The sequence below is a fragment of the Triticum urartu genome, chromosome 1, assembly GCF_003073215.2.
Source record: "Triticum urartu cultivar G1812 chromosome 1, Tu2.1, whole genome shotgun sequence".
NCBI lineage: Eukaryota > Viridiplantae > Streptophyta > Magnoliopsida > Poales > Poaceae > Triticum > Triticum urartu.
The window spans coordinates 18,645,200-18,666,098 of NC_053022.1; the positions used below are offsets into that span (position 1 = coordinate 18,645,200).

Below are 20,899 nucleotides of genomic sequence, written 5' to 3' on the forward strand. Positions count from 1 at the left end.
CCCTTAGAAGGGGCCTTGAATCCAAAGGGATCTTCACCGAAGAGGCCGCGGTCTCTCACGAGGAGTAGATCCGATGTGGATGAGCGAATCTCTATCTCTAAGTATGAGCTAAACCAACGCTACCCTATAAAGGAGGAGGTGGAGGAGTATATATAGTCTAGTTCCACGAAGGGGTAAGTGAGGGGCGAAAGGGTACATGGGCTTCGGCTCGAGTGTCTGCGCACAGGCAGGGCCGGAAGGTCCGGGAGCCGGAGGTTCCGGGCGAAGGTCCGGGCAGGGTCCGGGCAGGGTCCGGGCTATCCAGAGAGTTGGAACACTCTTGGATGGCTTCGGTGCAGCAGGGCCGGAAGCTTTGGGGTGGCTGGAGGTTCCGGTGGCCGGAAGTTCTGGGCAGCGGCCGGAAGTTCCGGGCTTTCTAGAAGCTTGTCCAGGCTTCTTCTTCCTTCTCTTCCACGCTTCCCTCGCGGATGGTGTAGGTGATCCTTGGCGCTTGCACTCCTCCTCGTCATCCGTGAAGCTCCGACAATACCTATGCATGCACGATGGAGGGTCAAGTAGTATACCATCCTCGAAGGGGTCAAGTGAGCACGTGTAAAGGAGAGGATTCACCTTTATGTATGTGAAGCAGATGTCGCACGTGTCACTTGCCGAATGAACTCTTGACATGGTGATGTCCATAGGATGCTCCGCATCATCCCCTCCCCCCTGGGAAAGATCCGACCTCGGATCGAAACCCAAATCACCATGGAAAAGAGATGGCGTCGCCGTGTAGTAGTGGTCGATCACCAAGTTCTCGTCATCTTGAATCTTGAAATCACTACAAGAAATATGTCAATTTATGACCTTCTGTCAGTGACCCTCGAAGAATTGGTCATAAATTTATGACCATTTTAGACCAATTGGTCAAAAGCTGTTCAGGGGGCTTCAAACCCTAAACCATTGCGACCATTTTGGTCAGAAAGGTCGTAATTTCCTTACACGAAATGGTCACAAAGCAAACAGTGCTAGTCCGCTGCCTTATTTCTAGTTGTTAATGACCAATATAGATGGTCATAGCCTTGTAGATTGTGGTGGGTTGTGATGACTAGGTGCCATCTCATCAGTTTTGCCTATGTGTCATGTCCATGTGGCAGTTTTTGCCCTAGGTTGTGAAGCAACCTATATTTCTATCATTCCCAAAATTCCCAAAAAAATCTCATAAATTCTTTGGGTCATATCTTCATCAAATATGTAAAAATCCTTCCTTGCCTAGTTCAAAACTAATTCAACAATATTCATTTTCCTATTATGTTCACAACAACACTTTATGAAGGAAGTGCTATTTATATATTCTTGATTGCCCTACGAATTTTTGGGCACTCTTTCCTATCCAAATCATTACCGCATGACAAAATTCAGCTCCATTTGCCTAGCAAATCTTCCTCGGCAAATTTCCAAAGTTTTTGTCCACCTAGAAGCATTGTGAAGGAAGTACCTTTTTTATATCTCTAAATGACATGAAATTATACAGTTTCTTCATATGCCCAAATTATCACCCTCCTCCAAATTGCAGCTCAGTCAAATCATCTATGTGAGCCCAGGTTCAATTTATATTTTATGGCCAAATTGGCATGTTGCAAAGCAAGTGTTATGTAGACCCCTCCTATTACCCTCAAACTTTTCGGTCACTCTTCCATACCCAAATCATTGCCACATGATAATATTCAGCTCAATTTTCCTAGTAAATCTTTCTCGGGAAATTTCCAAAGTTTCTACCTCAAGAGAAGCTTTGTGAAGTAAGTACTAGCTAGTCTTATCCAAATGATCTGAAAATTGACCAGCGCATGACCATACCTAAGTAACTTACCTACACCAATTTTGAGCTCATTTCATTCATCCAATCTCTCTCACTAGTTTTCCCAAGTTTCTGTCCATAGAAGAGCATTGTGAAGGAAGTACTACTTTGGCATGTCCAAATGGTATCAATTTTCTACAATGCTTTCCTATGCCCAAATAACCATCCTCCACAAAATTTCAGCTCAATCCATTCATTATTTTGAGCCCAGCTTCAACATTCATATTTTTGTCCAACGTGGTACTTTGCAAAGCAAGTACCACCTAGGATCCTCCTTTTGAGCTAAAAATTTGTGAAGACATTCTCCTTAGTAGATGATCATCCTCAGCCAAAACTCGCGCCCATCGTCCATGTGCATTTCCCGTACCGCTAATCAAACACTTGGCTGCTAATTCATGTTTGAGCATCGATCGGTCTTCTCGTGAGAATCTTATGTTGTAATTTTCTTCCTAGCACCAACCTGGGGAGTGCCCAACCCACTAGACATGCCTAAGCCACCCAGAACACATGGCAACATTACGGTCACGCGGTGACCACGCGACGGGCATGCGAGTTTACGCGCTCTAGAGTTGGGGCCCTCGGCCACCGCCCAAACCTCGACGTATCGCCACCAAACCATGTATTTATGATTAAATAGATCCTTATGTAACTATAAATGATTTTTGGAAAAAATAAATAGCAAACTATGAGGCAGCTGCAGTTCAAATTTGACCCGCTTCCAACTGAATCGGCGGAAATTTGTCTTTTTCACGAGAGGTGGATCAAAACTTTTTACACCCAACCATTTTGTCAATTGTGCATTGAATATGTCCTCGTATTTTAGAAAATTGATTTAGTCCAATTTTGCAACAATTATTTGGTAGTTCCTTCACAAAAAAACCTCCTTTCGGGCACTCGAAAAATGGAAAATTGTTTTTTCGTCCAACGAAAATGAAAACTTCCTTAGGCAACATTGTTTGCCATTCCAATATGCACCCTTGTGCACAATATGAGATCATTTGAACAAACTATGCCATGAATGTGGCCATAAGATTGATCATTTGGCTTGAAAGCCATTGATCTCCACACGTGATAACTCGTTTTTGAGAACACTTTTTTAAAATAATTGCCGTATTACAAGTTTGTTATTTTTCCTGGGAACTTGGCCACATATAATGACACAATGCGAAGGTTTCCCAATTTTTCGATTTTTTTTTGAATTTTTTATGCCCGTTTCAAAATGCGGTCAAAACGGCGGGTTTGACCGTTCCTAGCTAGTGGTTGAATCTTGGAAAATTTTTGATGTTTCTCTTATTAAATAGATACTTATGTATCTAGAAATGATTTTTTGAAAAAATAAAGAGCAAACTACAAGGCAGGTACAGTTGAAATTTGACCCGCTTCCTACTAAATCGACGAGAATTTGTCTTTTTCACCGGAGGTGGATCAAGGCATTTGACACCTAACCATTTGGTCAATTGTGAATCAAATATGGCCTAGTATTTTATAAAATTGATTTGGTCCAATTTTGCAACAAATATATTGTAGGTCCTTCACAAAAAGAACTCAATTCGGGCACTCGGAAAATGGAAAATGAATTTTCCGTGTAAAGAAAATAAAAAGTCCCTTAGGCAACATTGTTTGCCATTCCAATATGCACCCTTGTGCATAATATGAGATCATTTGAACAAACTATGACATGAATGTGGCCATAAGATTGATCATTTGGCTTGAAAGCCATAAATCTTCACGCATGATAGCTCATTTCTGAGAACACTTCTTTAAAATAATTGCCGTATTACAAGTTTATTATTTTTCCTGGAAACTTGGTCACATATAATGACATAATGCGAAGGTTTTCCAAATTTTTTATTATTTTTTTTGAATTTTTTATGCCCGTTTCAAAATGGGGTCAAAACGGCGAGTTTGACCGTTCCAAGCTAGTGGTTGAATCTTGGACAACTTTTGATGTTTCTCTGATTAAATAGATACTTATGTATCTAGAAATGATTTTTTGAAAAAATAAAGAGCAAACTATGAGGCAGCTGCAGTTCAAATTTGACCCGCTTCCTACTGAATCGGCGGGAATTTGTCTTTTTCACCAGAGGTGGATCAAGGCATTTGACTACCAACCATTTGGTCAATTGTGAATCAAATATGGCCTAGTATTTTATAAAATTGATTTGGTCCAATTTTGCAACAAATATACTATAGGTCCTTCACATAAAGAACTCAATTCGGGCACTCAGAAAATGGAAAATGAATTTTCCGTGGAAAGAAAATACAAAGTCCCTTAGGCAACATTGTTTGCCATTTCAATATGCACCCTTGTGCATAATATGAGATCATTTGAACAAACTATGCCATGAATGTGGCCATAAGATTGATCATTTGGCTTGAAAGCCATGAATCTTCACGCATGATAGCTCATTTCTGGGAACACTTTTTTAAAAGAATTGTCGTATTACAAGTTTATTAATTTTCCTGGTAACTTGATCACATATAATGACACAATGCGAAGGTTTTCCATTTTTTTGATTTTTTTTTGAATTTGTTATGCCCGTTTCAAAATGCGGTCAAAACGGCGGGAATGACCGTTCCTAGCTAGTGGTTGAATCTTGGAATTTTGTTGGTGTTTCTCTGATTAAATAGATACTTATGTACCTAGAAATGATTTTTGGAAAAAATAAATAGCAAACTATGAGGTAGCTACAGTTCAAATTTGACCCGCTTCCTACTGAATCGGCGGGAATTTGTCTTTTTCACCAGAGGTGGATCAAATCTTTTGACACCCAACCATTTTATCAATTGTGCACTAAATATGAGCTAGTATTTTAGAAAAATGATTTCGTCCAATTTTTTGACAATTATTTTCTAGGTTATTTAAAAAAACTCATTTTTGGCACTTGAAAAAGGAAAATGAATTTGGCATGCTGCATCCTTAGCATTGAGCAATTTACGGTGGGGGTGCTAGAAGTGGTCAAGTAATTTGCTGGAACCGGCTAGATGGGTTGCTGGAACTGTTGATTGAGGATGCTTCATTTATAAAAAATCAGAGATTTGGGTCCAAAATTTGGATTTTCGAGCGTGAGCCAGCCAGCCAATGAGAAGCGAGGAACCACCTCCACGCGGATCACCAAGTTGGACACGATCCGAGCCATCCATCACGTGCCCATCCAACGGTTGATCCTCTCCTGAAAAAAACCAAAACCCTAACCCACCTACCCACCCACCATTTCTCCAGATCCGATCCATCCCCACCCTCCTCTCCCTCGTCTCCTCTCCGCCTTCGTCTCCCTCATCTCCCACCGCCGCCATCCCCACCCACCACCGCAGCCCCCACCCACCACCGACCCCCTCCCCTCGCCTTCATCCCCCATATCCACTAGGCCAGGCACGGCCATGGCGTCCCCCCTCCTCCTTCTCTTCTAGGGTTAGGATTTCCACCTAACCCTCCCCCGATCTGGCAGCCACGTTGCTCCACCAGCGACCTCCCTGCCCGTCTCCGGTCTCCCCCACCGGCAGTCCCCCCACCCTGACGCCTTCCCTCCCGGGCAGCACCACACCCTCTTCCCCTCTCCCACCTTCTCTCTCACACCTTGCCGCCGCCATCGGGATGGGGATCTTCAACCTGCTCGACCTGGCCGATGGCGCCTCGGGCAACGAGGCCGTTGCCCGCGTCGTCAAGAAGGTCGTCCCGCCCGACAACCCTAACAAGCCCACCAGGGCCAGCAAGAAGGCCGCCAAGTACAACGCCAACGCCGCCACCGCCCCCGACGCCCATGAAGACCAGCCGCCGCAGCACCACCACCAGCAGCACTACCCCGACCACAGGAGGTAACGTCCCCCGATCTGACCTCCCCCTTCTTCTCCGACCTCTCTTCTCCTCAATCCCCCTCACCACCCTCGTCGTTTTTTCAGGGGAGGCCATGTTGATGACGGAGACCAGCCGGACCAGGGAGAGCAGGCGGACCCCCATGGCTACCAGGAGGAGACCTATGCGGATCGTGAGGATTGGGACAGGTGACCATCTCATTTCCCCATCTATCTTATTAACTGATGACATCTAGGGCTCTGACATTATTATCTTCCCAATGTGAAATACATGCTCAGATGTATGTCTATTGTTCATGTTCAAATGTGTGGCCTGCTTGTTTCTCTCAAGATAAAGATTGCCCTATGCATGCCATTATTATTCCTGAAACTTGCACGGGACAGATGGATATCCTGTGATGTTCATGTTTTTTTGAATGCATCTCTGATGTATTTTTTGATATGCATCCTGTGACGTTTGTCTAGTATGCATGGTCACTTGAATGGGATGATCACCTTCCAAAATCTAAATCTAAATTTTGTCTAGTATCCAAAATTTTGTCTATGCGTAGCGGGGGTGTTGGATTAGGGACCTGACACTCTGGGTCGGTTAAATCTTTGTTAGTTCTTTAGTTTATCTACACCGTAAAGATCAGTATAGCCTGCAACTTGGGCCAGTTCAGTGTTCTACTTTGTATAGAATAGTCAGAAAGCAACAGGGGTTGGGTTGATTCCTCTAGCAATAGTGAGATGAATCATTGTTGTAATTTGTAAAGCTGTCAAGGAAAGTAGTTTAGCCAAAATATTTATTGTGGGCATTCTGTTAGCTAGTGTGCATTGCCAAGTACAACTATTCTACTTTGTATGGAATCATCTCACTATTCTGAACATCTGAAACTTGCTATGTGCAGGGTGAGGAGGTGGAGGAGTAGGGGCGCACCCAGCCGGCAGCCCTGTCCTGCTTGAGGGGGCTGGGGGCAAGAGGGGTCTGCTCCTCTGCTTCCATTGCGACCGCGGCAGGTAGCTCCTCCATCTCCCTCCCCCTCTTCTCGTGCTCACTACTTCTGATGCTAAGTTGATGAATATGTGATGCACTTGTGCCAAGGAATTTTAGAGGGATCTGTACTCAATATTGAACTGGAACTCCAGTAACAAGTAGATGTTGCTGCTGTACTCAATATTTGAAGTTGCTTTTTTCTTTTTTGAGAGAAGTGTATTAGGTTGATGAGATTAATTAGCTTAGTTGGCTAAAGTAGCAACAACAGCAGCCACACTTTGCCATCCACTTTATAGTTGGACTGTACTTACATGCTTAGTATAACCTTGTACGTGTAGCTGGACTGTACTTACATGCTTAGTATAACCTTGTACGTGGTCCGTTTAATTTATAAATGGTTATCTGTTGCTGCTGCAGGAGCAATGTTGCTGATGGCAACGGGTACGTGATGGTGGCTAGTGTGGTGGACGACCCGACCAAACCAATGATGCAAGGCTTCTCCTGCTGCTGCTGCATGTCTTGATCAACTTAGTTCTTCCACAGGGAGAGATAAATTCTTCACTTGTTCACTGTGTAATCTGCAGATTACTTCCACTAATCACCTAGTGCTCCTGTTAGTGAGATTCATCTAGTATTTCTTTTTGCAAAGCATGCAATGGTCTGGAGTACTTGATCATGGCCTGATGGAACATGTCATTACAGCAGCTAGAAGCAATCCATTTTATTAAATGCATTCTGGTTAGGATTTGGTCATGGCAGCACCTTGCTATTTTCTTTTCTTCAAATCTGGTTGCAAGTTTACTATTTTTCCAGAACCATCATCTTACATTTTGGGCATCAGGCATTGAAATTTAGGCATTTATGTATAATTTTAGTTCTGGATGTGTCCTATGCAAACATTACTATCAATTGTCAAGTTGATTCTAAAATGTCTCATTAACTAAATTTTAGATGGTGATTTCTAGATTTAGTACCAATTTATTGTTGACCTGGCCTATGCTCAGTACCTTGCTCTATACCAATTTATTGCATTATTCTGTTATTTACGGTTAAATATGCTATCATTAACTCTGAGAAAATGTTATGTCTATGCTGATTAGTGGCAGTACATCTTTGCTTTACTACTCCTAGCAGCTGCAGTTCATCTACCATAAACATGCTGTGTACATTCTGAACCCCCAAACATGACACAAGTGATATGTATATGCAGCAGGGAATCGTCAACTTGTACAGTTTGTTTACTGGAATGTAACTTGTACAATTTTTTGCACAGGTGAAGTGTGAATCCATGTCCGAAGCTGTGAAGCATATCAGCAAAGAGTAGCTATTATGTGTTGTAGTTGTAGGCATATCTGGGTTGTAATATACTGTAATGTTTGTAATAGATTAATGCGGTATTGTTTTGGACCAACTTGTATGTGCTTTTTGCTCTTTGGTCTGTTCGAAACAATGATTGTGTATGTGCTTTGAATACCCGTGAAATGGAAACCTGACAAGTTATAATGGTTGTTTGATAGATTTTGAAATTTTTGATGTGTGGGATCAATTTTGTGATAAGCATGACAAGTGGGACCAATCTGATTGGTGGGACAAGTGGCAAAAAAAGGATGAAAATAAAAAAACTAGTAGACTGTAAAAGGCTGCATCTTAGAAAAAAAAGGCCGAATTAATGGCCCAAGCCCATGTAGCTAGTCAAAATTAACAAGAAAAAAATACATTAAAAAGGCCGAATTGTTGGGCTAGGCCCATGTAGAAAACCGAATTGGACCGGGCTGAATCTTGTGCCACGTCAGATTGCCACGCTGGATGCCTACGTGGCCTGGGGAGGTTGCTAGTGACCAAAACGCCACAGTAGACGTATTTTGGTCATAAACGTCTACGACCATTTCAGAAGAAAGGTCGCTATAGTCAGTTTACGACGCCCAGCTTTTGACCTTATGTTTTTGGTCACAAAAAGGTCATAAATGGAAATTTGTGACCATTCAGTGACCAATAGTGGTGGTCATAAGTTGACATATTTCTTGTAGTGAATGGGCACTCTCCAATGTCGCACCGTCTCGTGATTCCTTCAAAAGGAGCAAAGACAACAAACACTTGGAAAAACAAATGTGGTTAGCGTTAGTGCGAAACCAAGCATTCAAGAGGTGATTCACCAAACAAGTGTCATCATCATGCAAAGCATATGGTTTGACAAAGGATTGTGACATGGCATATAAGCACATAAATTGAGCACAAGCAAAGATATCATGGGGACTAGCATGTGAATGTGAGGTAGTGATGCAAATATGTGTGACAAGAGAAGAAGCATCTACCTCAAATTCATAGAAAACATGGGCAAAGCGCTCAATGAAAGGTCTATGCTAGGCATAGGAATCATTCACAACACCAAAAGAAATGCAGTGTCTAAACACATGGGTCAAGTGCAAGACAATCCAAGCATAACGTGCATAGGGTGTAGTGAAGATAGTGTGGCACTCAACACAACAGAAAGAGCAATTGTTCATCATGTGTGAGGCAATTAAGTCAAGCATAGTAATCAAGTCGTGCAAGCTAGTAGTGCGAAGATGCAACATACTAGAGTAAATCATGGCAATCATGTCATGAGAGCAAATAATAGGCATAGGCAATGCACATGACATATCGCAAGCACGAACACAAAGCAAGATGAAATTATCATCATAGGCATGGGGTACAAAGCAAACATAGCAATAGCAAGCAATATCTCCACCAAGCTTGCAAATACACATACAAGTATGAGAATCAATCATCATGTGTAATGCAAAGCATGGGTCACGAATGTATGGCAAAAGCATAGTAATGAGCATATCATGCAAAGTGAACATGGCAAGATGGGCATAGAGTATGTAGTGGACAATAACCCATAGCCAAGTGAGGGTCATGTAGAAGAATTGCGCGAAGTCTTTGCGCGAAGAGAGCGGTGGGAAAGACAATCAATGGGATCCCAAGTCATCGTTGCTCTTTATAGCTCGTTTGGTCAACTCATGGGATTGCGAGGTTGACAAGTATTCATTGGTACCTACACAAAAGAAACACAAACGAAAGAGATTGTGTGTGTGGTAAATGTACACATCATCCATCATGATGTGTATGTGCACGTGTGAGTTAGCACAAGATAAGCATCCGTCAAAGAAATTTGATGCATGGTATAAGAACATGTCATCCATCATGAAAGAATAGTTATTGTGTATAACATGATGGGGATGCAAATTGAGCATACAAGTATATGGCCCAGCAATAGCATGTTTATTCATGGGAAGCATATTGTGCACATAAGTGTTGGGATCATGCAATGGATGGGAGTGATAAAAATCTCCTAAAATGTATGAGGAAACTATGGGGGTCTCCTCATGAGCAATAATGGAAACATCATATGGAGAAAATGGACAATATCCAAAACAATGCATATCCGAAGCTAGGTGGTCATGGCATGGCATATGAGATAAATGATGCAAAGGGAGCATATCAATATCATCACAAGAGAAACAAATGCCAATAACCATGGGCTTGTCATCTATGCCATAAGTGCAAATTGGGTTAATTTGAATGGCATATGCATAGTCATTATGAAGAGATTGCAAATATGACATATGATTGATCTCATGCATAGCATATGACAATTCAAGCGGATTGGCAACCATGATGTGACCGAGAGAATTAGCACAAGAAATCCTATGTAATATGGCATCACAACTAATAGACTCCACATGGCAATCATCATACTCATCATAAATGGGTAAATCATCGCATGGGGAAATCATACTAGCATGAAGCATGTCAATAGGGGGATCAACATCATGCAAGCAATCAATGTCATGAATGTCCACTAGTGGGACTAGAGCATCATCTTCACCTATGTTACCTTGTTCATTCCACTCAAGTGGTGTAGGTGAGGTGGGAAAGACCAAATGGTGGTCAAGATCATCATTGTGATGGAACCATGTGGGGGGTGCATCATATTCCACCATGGCCATCGTCTTGTCCAAAGGTAGGACGAAGTCGTCGAGAAGCGGCGCATCATCATATATGGGACCTAGCACCAAATGAGAAGACACAATAGAGGGAGAGGTCAAGTCGTTAGTGTTGAAAGTGGCCTCACATGACCTATCAATTATCTCACTCTCTCTATGTGGTGTTTCACTCACTCCCTCATGGTAGGTGCACTCAATGTCACATATGGTGGAGTCACTCATCTCACTCAAGTGGTGGGGGTTGTGGCTCTCCTCACATGGGAATTGTGGCAACACATCACATATGGGGCTAGTGGTGAAGTCACTCTCACTCTCAATATGGTGGCTAAAGTCACTCAAATCATCACATGTCGCCGTGGTCGAAGGGAAAATCCCATGCTCAACTATCTCGTTGTCGTCGCCGTGGATGAAGGCCGAAGATGGCACATCATCACTCTCGCCTCCTAAGATGGAAGCATCATCCTTGCTCACCACCTTGTCGCTCGCCTTCAAAGCTTGGTCCTTGAGGGTCTACGTAGTCGTACTCGTCGCCGCACCGTCTTGAAAAAGAGTCACGGAGGACTCGGCATCGTCAATGCCACAAAGAGGGATGGCGTCGAACTTGGGAGTAGCATCTTGGAGCTCGTCGGGTTTGGACATCGTGGTGGTACTAGCCTCATGCTCGTGCTCATGGAGCTTGGTCGTCGCGAAGTGAGCTTGGGCTAGAGAAACTTTGGCCTTCATGAGTTCTTGTTCCGCCTTGAGAGCACCAATGTAGTTGTCGTCGAGGGACTTGTAGTTCTCGAGGAAGACCGTCTTGGAGATGTCGTTGTGCAATCCCATCATGAAGTGGAACTTCATCGAAATGGGGTCATCCACGCCGGCTCATCGCAAGGCAATCTTCATCTCCTTGAAGTACTCGTCGATGGACTTGGATCCTTGGATGGTGTTCTCCAATTGGCGTTGAAGTTGTTCCGTGTAGGTTGGAGGCACAAACTCTCGCCGCAAATCTCTCTTCGTCTTGGGCCAACTCATGTCGTAGCTCTCTGAAGGTGTGTGAAGCCACCATGTGGACGCGTAGTCGTGGAAGTTCCTTGTGGCGCACTTCACTTGATCTTCGGGAGGGACTTGATGTAGCTTGAGGTAGTCGTCCATCAAACGCTCCCACTCGAGATACTCCTCGGGTTCTTGAGTCCCATAGAAAGGAATCGTGTGGTCGATGTCGAGGTCGTAGTAGCTCATGGAAGTCGCAGACTTGAGCTTGGGGAGCTTCTCTTGAGCATAGTCTTGAGGTGCTTGTTGGCGAAGATGCCATATATCCGAAGGCGAAGATGCCTTGATAGCACTTGTCGAAGATGCCAAAGTGGTGGGTGTAGCCGTAGCTCCGTCTTGGTGGTTCTTGTCTCGCGGTCTTCTCTTGTGGTCATGAAGTTTGGACTTGGCGTGAAGTAGGGCTTGTTGCGACTTGTAGGTAGGCGCATCTCGAGCATCTTCATGATGATGTTGTCGTTGTCGTGCTTTAGCTCGATGTAGATGTCGTTCGTCGTCGTCGTGCACATGTTGCTTGGAGGTGACTTGCCCTTCATGACGAGGTGGATCACAAACGTGATGGTGGTCGCCATGGAGATGTGGACGAGGACGACTTGCGCTTGCATCATTTTTGCACTCCGAAGACTTGTGACTTGAACGTCGCCGCCTTGAGGATGATGAAGGGGAAGAACGGTTGATCAACAAGGTCTGAATCTCCTCCATCCTTGCATCTTGCTCCTCCTTTTGTGCGGAAAGCTTGCTGTTGATGTAGTTGTACACGCCGTCGTTGTTGTGGAAGACCGGAGATGAAATGCCTTGCATATCCATCACAAGATTCGAGCCAATATGAGTGGAGAAAGAGAAGAACGACTACCAAATGTACCTTGACCGAAGTTGAAAGTGGATCAATGATCACTCCAATGTGGACAAGGAAATAGCACAATTGGTATCAATTCTTGTCGGTTTCTCAGACCTACACAAATAAGGCTTATGGTGGAGCTCGGTGAGGATAGTGGCACAAAAATTTTTATGCAAAATGTTAGCAAGAGCCAATAATGTTGAAAGAGATCCACAAATTCACAAGTGAAACAAGTAGACCAATAGCAATATGTGGCACACGGAAACACACACAGATAGATAAATGGGGTCGTGCAACCAAGGAATGAGCTCAAAATGTGGAATCCACGGAAAATGCTCTTGTTGCAAAACTCTAGAGAGACGCTAGCACGATTGCTCAATAGGCGGATACGACACTTGTGCACAACCTATAGGAGACAAAAATGCAACAACTTCTATCCCAAGTATGCTATGTATATATGGTTCCCGGTGTTATGATCCAAGATGATCTTATATGACACTGTGGTATGATGCTATGGCACTTGCTTACAAGCTCTTTGTTCACTCTTTTTCTTTGCTTAAAAGCTTTATTCTCTTTTTTTGTATGGCCACTTTTGCACAATGCACAAACCAAGATAGCTATTGTGTATATGCGGGAACAAACTTGAGGCACACGAGATGATATGATAACAAGATGATACCTATGGTATGGTATGTATGCAATGGGAGGTGTAGCTCGATGATCACTAATGTGCACAAGTAACGTTGCCGGCAATACTCAAATAGCTAGTCTCGATAGGCAAGTGACGCAAAATGGGCTAGGGGTTATCAATGCAATGGCAAGGAAATATACAATGGAGGGATATCACGGTACCAAGATGATATGGAGGTTACCGTCCTTGTTGATGATGAGTGGCGGTGATCTTGATGGAGATACCAAGATGATGGAGACTCGTCCCTAAGTAGCCGAAACACCTTAGGAAACGGAAAAACCACGAACTCAAAATCTCAAATGTCAAAATGGTGGTAGCGGGATGTGGTGGTGGTGTTGCGGAAGCTCAATGGGATTGCGGCAATGCAATGATGGGTTATGCGAGTAGGCAATGCGGAAATGGAGGGTAAGGTGGTGGACTATACACGGTGTCGGAGTTGGAAGCACTGTCCCAAGTAGCCGAAACACCTTAGGAGACACAACTCACAACACAAACAAAATTGGGTTAAGTTGGGGTGGCGGAATTGTATGGTGGGTAAGCCTATGCGAAAGTGGTGGTGGTGGTTGATGAGGAAACAACCGTCCCTAAGTAGCCGAAACACCTTAGGAGACTCAAAGTCACAACTTAAACAACCGCTAATGCTATGGGGAACAAAATTGGTTACGTTGCGGAAGGCGGTGGTGGTGTAGCGGATGATGTGGTGGAAGCCCTAGGCAAAGATGCCAAAATTCACAAAATTTGATGGTGTCAAAAGGTGGTGAAACCAAGGTGAGGTCCTCGGGCACATCGATAACTTCAAAACGAGCCAAAGAACACTCAAATCGGAGTTCGGAGTGAAAAGTTGTGATGAAAACGGTGAAGAAGGCTGATGCTAAAATTCTATGTAATGTTTCGGGTTAGGCCCGAAGTTCCGGGCCTAGGGCCGGAAGTTCCGGGGGGTGGCCGGAAGTTCCGGGGGTCGCGGAAAAACTGCGGGGAGTCTGGGGATTTTTGGGGTAAACTTTCTGCTTAGCCCGCAAGTTCCGGGGCTAGGACGGAAGTTCCGGGGGCCGGAAGCTCCGGGGGAGTCCGGAAGTTCCGGGGGTCGTGGAATTTCTTCCGGGACGAACCCTAAATTCCAGATCTAAGAACGGGGGCGGAAAAACTTGATTTCCAAGGTCAAAATTGGGACGGTTTCATGGATGGAAAGTGGGGAAACTTGGGGAGATGCTAGATCCATTTGAAACCAAGCAAATCCATGGATCAAAATCAACAAAACATCGTCAAACCAACAAATCACAAAAAATAGGGGCTATTTTTGGTGGGGATTTTCAAAATTAGAGAAGAACGCAACAAAATTAGGCTAGAAAACGAAGAGGGGAGGCTCCGAAATCGTGATCAACGTGGCTCTAGATACCAAGATGATGTAGGGTAGAACCCTATGGCCCGATCTTTCACGAAAGGAGCGGAATCCCGCGAAGAACACGAAGAACACAAAGGGGAAAACGAGAGAAAACACTCAAACCAACATGAATAGATCACACATGTGCTAGATCCTCGGATACATGGAACGATACACGGTACACGATCAACTAGGGACGATACATAGGTAGCCGGTCTTCTCCGTGAGGAGGTCTTGAGGGGGGCCGCCCAAGAGGGGGTCTTGAATCCACGAGGGGATCTTCCCTTAGAAGGGGCCTTGAATCCAAAGGGATCTTCTCCGAAGAGGCCGCGGTCTCTCACGAGGAGTAAATCCGATGTGGATGAGCGAAGCTCTATCTCTAAGTATGAGCTAAACCAACGCTACCCTAGAAAGGAGGAGGTGGAGGAGTATATATAGTCTAGGTCCACGAAGGGGTGAGTGAGGGGCGAAAGGGTACATGGGCTTCGGCCCGAGTGTCTGCGCGCAGGCAGGGCCGGAAGTTCCGGGGACGGCCGGAAGGTCCGGGCGCCGGAGGTTCCGGGCGAAGGTCCGGGCAGGGTCCGGGCTATCCAGAGAGTTGGCACACTCTTGGACGGCTTCGGTGCAGCAAGGCCGGAAGCTCCGGGATGGCCGGAGGTTCCGGGCAGCGGCCGGAAGTTCCGGGCTTTCCAAAAGCTTGTCCAGGCTTCTTCTTCCTTCTCTTCCATGCTTCCCTCGCGGATGGTGTAGGTGATCCTTGGCGCTTGCACTTCTTCTCGTCATTCGTGAAGCTCTGACAATACCTATGCATGCACGATGGAGGGTCAAGTAGTATACCATCCTCGAAAGGGTCAAGTGAGTACGTGTAAAGGAGAGGATTCACCTTTATGTATGTGAAGTGGATGTCGCACGTGTTACTTGCCGAATGAACTCTTGACATGGTGATGTCCATAGGATGCTCTGCATCAGAATTCGTCAGGCTTGTTTTGCGATGAGTGCTTTATTAAATGCTTCATAGTCCCTGAATCCTAGACCTCCCACACTATTGCCTCTACCCATCTTATCCCACGCAACCCAATACACTTTGCGTTTGCCATTTTCTGCTCCCCACCAAAAGTTTGAAGAGATGGATTTTAGACTCCCGCATAATTTCTTGGTGAATTGGAAGCAACGCATGGCATATGTCGGTGTGGCTTGGAGTACATATTTAACATAAACTTCTCTTCCCTTCCTAGACATACCTTGTCCCTTATAGCCCGACATTTTGCACTAGATCTCTCTCTAATACCGGTCGGTGACCAAATTTCTGTGGATCAGTTTTCAACTTGTCATGGAAGGAGTACGTGTCGTTCATCTAAAGTCATCAGTTTTATTTACTAGTCATGATCCCGTGCGTTCACATGGGCTAGAAAATGTTGCATGTCTCTTGACCTAAGCCATTTGCTTTCTTCACATAATTACATTAAGAATACAAAAATATTCTGTGTAGTGTTCGGAAAAAGAATGTGCATAGCAACATATGCTAATATGCTCTTTCCTCCCAGGAGATCCCAAGAATGCATTCCTCCAAGCAAATGGTCATGGTAGTCCCTTTACTGTTCGTAGCGTGATGGTAAAATTGACCTACTTACGTGCAAGTGAATACATTATTAATGTTTCCTAAAATGAGAGAATATATTAATGTTGCAGCAACAAATCCTTAGCTCATTGCAACAGAGGGTGCGTAAATACGAATGTTTAACGTCAACGTATATTTGATCCATCACTTCATTAGAAGAACTGGGTAGGCAGTTTTATATGATTTCTAGCTCCAAAATGCAGTTCATATGATTTCTCGGGCTGATGAGCTACCGAGGACTCTTCCAAGAACCGGTATATATACCAAGTAAAAGTTGAGAAATTATATAACTTGACTAAATGTAGTTTAGCCATGATATATAATTTGTGGAATATACATTTACAAAAGGTGCGCATGAAGATTCATTCCCCTAATTAAATAGCTCCATTATTCACTGGATGATCCAACGGCAGAAGCACTGGCATTGAAGCATGGGCTGGAGATGGCCGGACGTTTTTGGCTGCTCACTGGCCTGGGCATTTGGTTACCGAACTGAAGAACCGAACCGGAACTGAATAAACGGTTAATATCATTAGTGGTTAACGGTACGGTCGCTGCGTGTGCAAATGTAACTGTCGCTGCATGACAGCCGTACTGGGCGTACTGCCTACTTGTTTTTTTTTCATATACACAAGGAAGATGACATACTCACTTACAAACATTTTTCCAACTAAACACACTACAGTCTACACGTCACATAATTAAAAACACAGCGTAACCTGTGTTGGTTCAGCTATTGCTAACTTGCTATGCTACTGTCTAACTTGATGTAAATTACAAAAAAAAAAATATGTGTTGACTTGCCATGTGGCGTGTAGTTGTCTGGTCAATTCAAAAACTCGCGTCAACTTTGGTTTGTGTGGTATTTAATGAAACCGTACCAAAATATTATAGTAAATACCAAAACTGAACCGTATAATTTCATACCATATTTACCAAATAACCATACTTATCAAACCATATTAACCGAACGCCCAGGGCTACTCACAGGTGATACTGGAGTCCTGACTGCCTAGAGATTGTTCAAACATGTAGGACGTGTTTGATTGCCTGCATTATGCCCAACCAGACCCGTGCGGGGAAAAACTGGGCTGTTTGGAACTCTGTGTTCATCTTTGGGTCTGTCTCGCTGGAAACGTTCAGATCGACAGTTTTCAATGAGCTAGGCTGAGCTGAGCCATAGCAAGCGCACATGTGTGGGCCCGTTGCACGAGAGGAGGCTGAGGGATGCAAGTAGTATACAGTCTGTACCTCCATAAAGCTCCTTTCTTCCTTATCCCTTCTAATCTACACAACGGTACTTCGATTCGAGATAAGCTCTACACATAAAAGATGCACATCAATGTTATGGTTTCATTTTTGCGATTGGTTCGTAGTTTCGTCGACCGTAAATGCTCAATTTTCTGTTCACGTTTGGAGCTTTTTTGGACGAATTTTATCAAATTCGTCACGTGCGATCAACCGTTGCAAATTTTCTTTGACCGGCAGCCTAATCTCGTAGTTTCACATGACATTCGTGTTGCAAATTTTCTGTTCGACGATCGTAAACGAAAAGATCTACATCTTCCTCCTGATTCTACATATGCATATGTATGGTGTGATAAGACACTGCTTAATCATTCCTTGGGGCCGGCGTGGTTTCTCTCGATCTCCTCTCTCGCTTCTTGATGCAGTGGCGTCATCGTTCATCTTGGCCTTCTCTCCATGATCCTACTTCACTGACGCCGCCATGGCGCGCACATTGTATTTCTTCTACTCTGTCCTCTGTCTCAGAGCCCTCCTATTCGTCCCTATCGACATTGGCGCCGTTTCTCTTGACTTCCTTTCTCGCGTTCTACTACATTTGAGTCGTTTACGGCGTCGGTCTTTTCGGTCTCCTCGCTCTCGTCCTACTGCACTGACGCTGCCATGGCGGGAGCACTGCAATTATCCTCCTATGTCCTCTGTCTCCGTGCGGACATTCTCTGCAGCGATGAGGCTAGCAACTAGTTCGCCATGCCGCCGAAGGGGTCACTCGTGCATGACTCCATGCTTGTCTCATGTTGGACACGAAGCCACGGTCACCGTCCACCGCAGTCGTCATGGTCCGACACGCACTACATTTCTCCTCCCCTGTCCTCTTCCTCAGCGCTCCTTCACACGGACTTTCTCTGCGGCGGCGACGGCACTAGCAACTAGTTCACCATGGCGCCGCGGTCACCGTCCACCGTAGTCGCGAGTCACAGTGTGTGTTAAGTGTAAGTGTTAGTTCTTAATCATATCCCGTGTATACAACCAAACACCGTAGAGTTGCATGATCTGAGCCAATGCAGGCAATCAAACACTATGCCAAAATTGTTTCCCTAATGCAAGAGGACTAGATACGAGCAATCAAGCAATATGCAGATGTTAGTTTTTCACCTGTATTTCCTCAACCAGCCTCCGTTGAGCCAGACAGAGCTAGCTAGGTTGCAGCGAGAAAGCAACCAAACACGCCCGTAATGGTGGTACGGAGATCTGGAACCCATATTCAGTGATCCTCGCTGATTGCTGAAAGGCCCAAGGCAACCAGGGGCAGGACCATTGTTAACTGTAGACGTAGTAACGCTATTCATCACTGGTAAACACTGTAACACCACAGTTGGCCCGGGGCAGGACCATTGGCTGGCTACGCAGCTGCATTCAGCTAGCTGCCGGATTTGCATCAGTATCCTTCTCACGTTGTCGAAGGTAAGTAAATGGTGTGCCACACGCGCCTGTGCTAGAAGTTCTTGTGATTCTAAATAAATCGTGCAGCTGCATGGCCATGGAGAAAAATAGAGGATACACGAGAGAATGTTTTGACGTGATGACATGGCCATGCATACGCGCACGCGACACTACACCGAGCAATCCCTCATCAGCTGGAAGGGTCACACGCGCGCGGGAAGGGTCACCGCGTCCATGAACTCGTGGTCGGCGACCAGCCTCTCGAGCGCGGCCGGCGCCAGGCACACCTCCAGCGACATGCTCCCTCCCCGCTCCGGCCCCTCGAACACCGTCGCCTTCCCGTCCGTCTTGTCGCCGAGGCCGCTCCGCACGCCCACCGGCCTTCCCCACCCGAAGTCGTTCCCGAACACGTCGAACCGCGGCGAGCTCCCGGTCTCCAGCCCCGCGCCCCCCGCCGCCACCGCCGACAGGTCCCCGGTGAACGCGAACGTCGGCTCCCGGACCCAGCGCTCCAGGAACGCCCTCAGCGCCGCCTCGTCGAACGACGCCACGGCGCGGTTCAGCTGCCACGCCGTCCACCCCAGCCCCTTCTCCTGGACCTCCCCGGCCGCGCACACCGCCCTGCCGGGCACCACCGCGTTGCCCACGTACCCCGGCGGGATGCCGCGCACGCGCCCCCGGCACCCGATGATGACGGCGTAGAACGTCTCCTGCCCCGCTGCGAGGCGCCGCGCTCGGCACACTGCCCGCCAGAGGTGCGCGAGCAGGGCCTGCAGCGACGAGATGGGCGCGGTGGCGACGCCCGCCATCTCGCCGTTCGCCCTCGCCTTGAGCTTCTTCACGCTCGCGGCGGAGAAGGTGAAGAAGCCTTCGCGCACTGGCGGGAGCTCGAACCGCCGGAGGACGTGCTGCAGCTTGCTGAACGGCAATGGGATCGGCACCGGGCTCGTCTCGACGAACCACCTCGCAAGCACCGGCGCCGGCGTCGAGACCATCTTCATCTTGTTTAGGCCGTTGACATTGACGTCGGCTTGGTGTCGGTGGATCTCCGACCATGCGTTGAAGAACTCCCAGAAGGAGGTGCCGTCGCCGACGGAGTGGTTCATGGACACGGCAACGAACACGCCGTCGGCGAGCTCAGTCACCTGCGCAGACAGCACGGGGAGAGACTCGATGGCCGCGTCCGCGTCAAGCACACCGTTCAGCGAGAACAAGTCCCAGACCACCGGCGACGGGGTGTACATCGAGCCCACGAGGTCCGCGACGGCCAGGCCGGGCGCCGACGCGTGGACGAGCTCGGCGCCTTCCCCTGTGCAGCGCAGAGCGACGGTGACAGTCCCGTCGCCGAGCTCCTCGACGGCGAGACGGCCGGCAAAGTGGCAGTACCGGTCCAGGGCGCGCTCCAAGGAGGACGCGAGGGCGCCGACGAGGCGCTTGCCGCCGACGGGGGGCTTGGGCAGGAGGATGCCCTTCTGGATGTGGTCTATGGTGAGGAGGCGGAGGTCCCAGGGCGTTAGGTGGATGACCTCCGACGGCGGCGTGCCGCCTCCGCTGGACGGCCGGACCATGCGCCGGGATACGATCCGTACAGTGCCGGCAGCTTCCATGTGCTCGATGCTGCCCATTGGCTCACTCGCGATCAAGATTTCTTGGGACTCGTATGAGGCTAAGAGCTGTTGCTTGCATATATAGTAGCATCCATCCTACCACGATGGTGTTCAATCCTTGTCACACACTAGCATTAGATTTAGACCTGGGCATGGAAAGCCCGGCCCGAAAAACCTGGGTCAGGCTTGGGCCTTGTTTTGCAGCCAAGATGGTAGTTTGGGCCGGGCTTGGGCTTCTCATTTTTTGTATTTTGGGCCAGGCTTCCGGGCTTCAGGTCAGGCTCGAATGTGTATACACTAGAAAACAACGTTTGAATCGGCCTTTCGGGCTTCCGGCTTGATTTTGAGCCGGGCTCGGGCTTGAAAACAGAATGTATTTTGGGCTTCGGGCCAGGCTCGGGCTTGAGAAAGGAAGGTAAGGCTTTTACAAGCCCG

General features: G+C 46.5%; 1 protein-coding gene across 1 annotated transcript; it reads right to left on the reverse strand.

Annotated features, from left to right (window-relative positions):
• Nucleotides 1-18,692: 18,692 nt before the first annotated feature.
• On the reverse strand, nucleotides 18,693-20,525 carry LOC125541415 (uncharacterized acetyltransferase At3g50280-like). Its single transcript, XM_048704864.1, has one exon. It carries the CDS (start codon nucleotides 20,480-20,482, stop codon nucleotides 19,061-19,063), a length of 1,422 nt encoding a protein of 473 aa, XP_048560821.1. The 5' UTR covers nucleotides 20,483-20,525; the 3' UTR covers nucleotides 18,693-19,060.
• Nucleotides 20,526-20,899: the final 374 nt, after the last annotated feature.

Excerpts from the sequence above, each read along its gene's own strand:
- LOC125541415 (XM_048704864.1), bottom strand. The coding sequence starts at position 20,482 with ATGGGCAGCATCGAGCACATGGAAGCTGCCGGCACTGTACGGATCGTA.